The sequence below is a fragment of the Tinamus guttatus genome, unplaced genomic scaffold (assembly GCF_059628265.1).
Source record: "Tinamus guttatus ecotype Peru unplaced genomic scaffold, ASM5962826v1 Tinamus_guttatus_pri_ptg000387l, whole genome shotgun sequence".
Lineage (NCBI taxonomy): Eukaryota > Metazoa > Chordata > Aves > Tinamiformes > Tinamidae > Tinamus > Tinamus guttatus.
In genome coordinates this window covers 599,525-605,601 of record NW_028288921.1, presented here as the reverse complement: position 1 = coordinate 605,601, position 6,077 = coordinate 599,525, and the positions used below count along the sequence as shown (strand labels likewise).

Sequence of the window (6,077 nt, the reverse complement as noted above, 5' to 3'; positions counted from 1 at the left end):
CAGGGAAGTGGTGGAGTCACTGTTCCTGGCGGTGTAGATGAGGCACTTAGGGATGTTTAGCAGGCATGGTGCTGAAGGGTTTACAGTTGGCCTTGATGGTTTTGAAAATCTTTCCCAAATATAATGATTCCATGATCTGGATGCTCCAAGGCCCACATGAACCCCATGAGCTCTGTGCTGAGGGCAGAGAGCAGGTTTGGGCCAAGCACAGCCGGATTGTGCTCAGACAGGAGGTTGCCTTCGACACGAGGCTGGGGTTTCCTGTGCTTAGGAGCTGCTCGTACCAACACAAGTGCCCCCACCACGGGCCTCCTTCTCCCCACAGGTGGGCCAGCAGGAGCTGCCCGCAGCAGTGCAGCGCAGACAGACTCCAGCTTCGTCCCACCAAAGGGACCGGCTGCCGCCACTGCCCGGCCCTCAGGGCTCACACTGCTCCCAACATGGCATCGCACAGGTACAGAGCTGAACGGCGGTGACAGCCAAGCGTCCATCTGGGAAGCATGGAGGGAGGGAAAAGGACACCAGTAACCTGGCCTGTGTGGTGGGCTTCAATTGCAGGTCATGGAGGACAAGGCCAGTGATGTCTCCTGCACAGTGCAAGATCTGCATCCCTTCACCGGGCCTGTAAGGAAGAGTCCTTTAGGACCCAGCAGGACCTGTCTTGGCAGGACTCTTGGAAGAGCGGGGACATCAGATGTGCCCAGCTTCCCACCTCTCCCAGCCAAGGCAGCTTGGCAGGCACAGGGAGGCCTGGAGGACTCTGCAGTTAAACCAGCAGGATCTGCAAGTCACACCAAGCTGCCTGCTCTGGAAACGTCCTGCAGGTCTTCACCCAAAGGCAGGGCCTTTGCCCTGGACAAGGAAGAGGTGGCCAGGAGAGTCCTGGACAGAATGAACATGGCTTTGGAGAGGGTGGCTGCAAATTCCAGCAAAGCTGCTGCCAGGGAATGCTTCCCATCTGTTCCTGCTGCTGGAATGGCTCTGGACTCAGGGAAGAGAAGGGAAGAGCAGAAGCTGAAGCCATCGCATCTTGCCCTGCCTCCACTTCAAAGACCCCAGCAAGAAACTAGCGCTCTCATCCAGGTAAATCAAGGGCATGTGCAGTTCCTGCCTCGATCCAAGCCTGAGTCTTCAACATCATCAGTGGGAGAAGGCAGGATATTTCAAGGGGATGATGAGAGGATGAGTCTATCCCTGAAAAGCCAGCAGCTCTTGGGAAGCTCCTCCTTTTTCCTGAGAGCACAGACCATTCCTCCTGAAGGGCAAGTGCCTGCGATGGAGAATCCTCAAGAAGCAGCGGCCTCTTCTGCCCCGGATGATCCCGAGCAGGGTGCGATGGCAGCTGAAGGTGTTTCGGAGGAGGCTGGACTCAGCAGCTCCTCCATTGCGGTGGTGCCACCCAGCTCTGCACAAGACGTCAGTGCCGGGTGCTGCAGTGAAATGGCCCCACTGGAATCCCCATCGCCCTTCTCACCGGAGCCTGTCAGCCTCGTTCAGGACATTGATGGAGAAACTGGCACGGAACTGAGGTGTGAGAGTCAGGGGCCTGTCCCGCATGGCCCCACACCTCCTACTGTGGGTCTGGAGGATGCAGGCGTGGGGATGGGGTCTGCCCCCTTGAGCCGTCCTGATGACGCGAGCCCTGGAGCTAGCCAGCAGCCAGCACAGCCTGATGCCTTGGCACACACTGTCGATCAAGGCACACAGGCAAGCTCGTGGCTGCTCCAGACCATGGAGTGTGACCAAAGCAGAGCCCCTGCAGCTGAGGAAGGGCCGGATCCCTGCACTCAAGGGGGAGAAAGGGAGGTGAGCAGGGCTGGGACACCAGCTTCCCCAGGCAAGGATGGTGGGACAGGGACACCACAAGGAGCACCAGCACAGCAGGACCCAAAACAACAACCTGTGGGCATCACCTGCCATGTGCAAGGAAGGCCGCTGCGTGTGCACGAAGACAACACCGCGCGGTACCTGGGGGTGCTCAGCATCAAGACAGAGGCGCTGGAGGAGCTGGACAGGAGCTGCCTGGCCCGCACGGGGCAGAGCTTGGCCCAGATCCGGGAAGCCGCTTTCCTGAGGAAGGAGCAGAGCCTGAAGGAGAGCCAGGGCGAGGAAGAGGAGGGCCATGGGGAGCGTTTCTCCCTGTCAGCATCAGGATCCCTCAATGTGAGACCCAAGGAGGTGAGTGCAAGGGAGGGCTGGGCCAGCTGGGAGCCCTCCCGGTGCTGGGACAGCAGCTGTGCCAGGCTGTGACAGCCGGGTTGTCCCAGCACTTGCAGAAAAACCCCCAAAAGACCTTTCCTGTTGGGAGAAGAAGCTCCCTTAACAAATTCTTCCTCTCTTCTCCTAGCTCCTTGCCAGAAACTCCTTCCACAACCTGTGGAAACCAGAGATCACACAAGTGGAGCTCCTCAAGGATGCCAAGGGCAAGTGGGAGGTGCTGGAGCGCCTCTATGCTCATGCCCCCAAGCAGAACATTGGAACATGCAGGAATGACCTGGATGAAATAGGAGAGCAGAGCTATGAGGAGGAGGATGCTGAGGAAGAGCTTCTGCCAGAGGAGGAGTTGGAGGAAAGTAGCTCCTTGACCTGGATTAGACCCAGTCTCCGCAGCCTGTTTGCAGAAAGGGAGATGGACCTCCAGAAGGTGCCCTCTTTGCCCAACATCAAAGAAGCAGAGGCTGCCAGTGAGGGACCTGGTGAGGTGGAGAGCCCCTCTGTTGAGCCAGCAATGCCCAGAGGAGCTGAGGAATCTCTGCTGCATGAAGCAAAAGCAGCAGTTTCTGCCCCGGCTGCAGGCCCTGCTCCCCAGGTAAGCATGGAGCATGTCACCTGTCCCCACGATCCCAGGGAGCTCCTATGTGAGCTGTGTGAGAGGGTTGCAGAGGGCATGCCCAGAGCTGCCCCCACCCATGGGATCCCCCGTCCACGGTGCTCCACTGTCACCCCCAGCCATTTGCCCCTTGCCATGGGGAGATGCTGGGTCCTCTCCATTTCCAAGTGCCAAAGGTGCAGGGCTGACGTCCCCTCCACCCCCGCGCCACGTTCAGCCCTGGGGCCTGGATGCCCAGCGAGGAGGGAAGGGGCAGCCCCAGCAGCAGCCCCCTCCTCACTCAGTGCACGAGCCCCCTTGTGCCACGCAGCGGCTGCCTCCGTTCCCCTGTGCATCACGGCCCCAGCCCAGCCCTGCTACTACGGCCCCACAATGAGCCGTGTCCCATTGCCCTGCCAGCCGCAGGTCCCTTCCCTTGGACACGCAGCCCTGGGCAGTCTCCCCCAGCCCCAAACCCTTTCCCCCGTGCACCCCAGGGCACCGGTACCCTGAGCAGCTGCAGCCGATGGCCGACGGGTGCGTGTTCTTGCTCTGTCCATGCAGGAGGCCTCGGAGCCCCAAGAGGAGAAGTCATCATCCTCCTGCAGCCCCACGGCAGATGTTGAGCCAGGTACGTACCCGAGTGGAGAGCCCTGCTGAGGACGGCGGGTCTGTCTGGGACAGCGAGCGGCACCGAGGCTGGCAGCAGGAAGCCCTCGAGGGCTGCTGTGCTGAGGCCACAGCCCCTCGGGAAGCCCTTGGCTACAGGGACAGGCAGATGCAGCCCTGCGCCCGTGCAGCCCATTGCCCACAGCTCTGCTTCCCACCGCAGGCACCGCTGCCCTCCCGGACATCGCGGCTCCCCGGCGATGGCGCTCACGGCTCAGGACGGCGCTTCGGGCTCTGCGCAGAGCGTTCTGCTGCCGCTGCATCGTGGGGCAGCGAGAGGAGCAGCACAGCTGAAAGAGACCAGCAGGGCCCCGAGAGTGGGGCTGGCGCAGAGCAACAGACACCGTGTCCTGGGGGCTACAGAGAGGCTGCTGCATCGTGCCCCATAGCAGCCATGTGCCCACACAAGCCCTGGGTGGCAACAGCCAATGTCAGCTCCAAATAAACCCCTCAGAAGGTTTTTCTCCCCTTGTCAGTTGTTGTCAGAAAATCTCCATGAAAAGACTAGGGGGGCTGTGGGACCCTAAGGCCATGGGTGACTCCTGACTCCGCACTGGCCTTGGTGGCTGGGGTGGAAAGCAGATCTAGCCAAACAGGGCTGCTCACGACTGGCACAGCTGGCACGTGTCCAGGCTCTTGAATGGTTCTCAGAGTGACCCCTGGGCTCTTGCAAGACCAGGAGGTGTTTTCAGGGGTGCACTAGCTCCGGCCTGTGCTGCTTCACTGCGAGTGCATGAATCACTCTCCAGTCCTCCTTCCCTGCACCTCCTGGGTCCCCCCTGCTTCTCCAGGGACTGCCAAGTCCTCCTTTCCCCAGGCATGCCTGCATTTGCTGCGTGGTCTTTGGGGGACTCTACCATGGGCTGCCTCATGTTTGGTGAGACTGCACTCACTGCCACCCCTAGGCATCCCCGGGGTTCCCCTGAGCTCTCCTGGAGCCTCAGGTTCCCTTCCACAAGGATGGGCATCTGTCATCAGCACCGTCACCTGTGCCACAGCCCCAGGCATTCAATTCAGAGACCCTTCTGCACCTCCAGTGGCAGTGCTCCCAGGGACAGGAACCCCGAATGCAGCCCTTGGTCCCTGAAAGACCACGCTGGGCCTCTGACCTCCTCCCCTGGAGCCCACAGAGCGCACAGGCAGAGCAGAGGCCCTTTCATGCTGCAATCCCTTGGGTGCATTGGTGTACTGTTGACCCCAACTTCAGAAGAAAGACACAAACTTAGTGTTTTTCTGGAGGCTAAGTCTGGCATAAGGCTGCCCATTGCCTTGTCCTGCTTTACTTAGGAAACACATGGAAACACAACCCCACCACCACTCTGTCCCTTCAAAAGTCCAAAGGTGTCTGTGCGTGTCCAGCTGCCACCCTCTCTCCATCCCTGTGGATTACGAGCTTAGACAGGAAGCTCCTATGCAGAGAGACATAAAATTTAGTCAAGGGGAAACCTCCTGTGAACTTGCGGAGCACAGAGGAGGGAACTGAATCACGCTGCATCCCAGGAGCTTCTCCATGGGCATTTGGTGCATGGATTAACTCCCCGTGAAGAGCCCGTGGAGCAGGAGGAAACAAACCAACTTCCTGCTCCTGGGCAGGTGTCCTGTCCTCTTACGTGGCGGGAGCAGAGGCTTCTGCAGTGGGACATTTCCAGCCCACAGATGAGCGTCCCCTGCTGGCACCAGCCGCAGCGCTGGGCTCCAATGTTACTGACGTTATCGGATATTCATTAATCCGCAGCCAATCAGGTGGCGGTTGTGAGACCCGGGGCGGGGCAGTGGCAGAAGCAGCCAATGAGCGCGCAGCGGGAGGCTGGGGGCGTGGCGGCGCGTGCCATGGGCGGGGCCAGCGCGTGACGCGGCCGTTGGGCAGCAGCGGCTGCAGGCGGCGGCGGCCCCGGGGCCGCAGCGAGGCGCGCGGCTGGCGGTGGCGGCTGCGGGCGGCGCGAGTCCCGCACGACCGATCTCTGCGCGATCCCCGTGCGGCCAGAGGCGCTCGGGGCCACGGGAGCCGGCAGCTGGAGGCAGCCCGAGGCGCGAGGGGCCGGCCGGGGCCCTGCGGCCTCGCAGCCGGAGGCTGGGGCCGTTGCTGCCTGTTGTGGGCAGCGGCCGTTGGACTGTGCAGGAGCGCGCGGCAGGCGGCGGGGCCCGGGAGCTGCGCAGCCACCATGGGGAAGCGGAGCTCGGCCGGCTGCGTGCCGAGGTGAGCGGCGGCGGGAGCTGCCCCGTGGGTGCCGGCCCCGCTGGGCCCCCCTGGGTGATGCCGTCCCCCGTGGCACCCCCAGAGCCGCCCCCTTGGGGCTGGGTACCCCCCTGCATTGGGTGCCAGACAGCCCGGGTGGCCCTTCCCCCCAGTGCCGCTTCCCGTGAGGGCCGTGTCCCTCTCTGCCCTTGGGTGCAGGGTCCCACCGGTCCCCATCTACCCCCACCCCTGGTCCCCGTCACTGCCCTCCCTCTGCCCTGGGGTGCAGGGACTTGGCACTTTTGTCCTCCCAGTGTCCCCTCCCCATGTGACACGGCCCCACAAACACACTCGCCTGTCTGCAGTCATGGAGATGCCTGCGCACAAGTGTGTGTGTGTAAGCGAGCACGGGGACGTGCGTGT

General features: G+C 62.0%; 1 protein-coding gene across 1 annotated transcript; it reads left to right on the top strand.

Annotated features, from left to right (window-relative positions):
- The first annotated feature begins 1,275 nt into the window (after positions 1-1,275).
- On the top strand, positions 1,276-5,842 carry LOC148593487 (uncharacterized). Its single transcript, XM_088530790.1, has 3 exons — positions 1,276-2,178; positions 2,348-2,809; positions 5,828-5,842. The coding sequence occupies exons 1-3, from the start codon at positions 1,276-1,278 to the stop codon at positions 5,840-5,842; spliced, it is 1,380 nt and encodes a 459-aa protein (XP_088386916.1).
- The last annotated feature ends 235 nt before the right edge of the window (positions 5,843-6,077 follow it).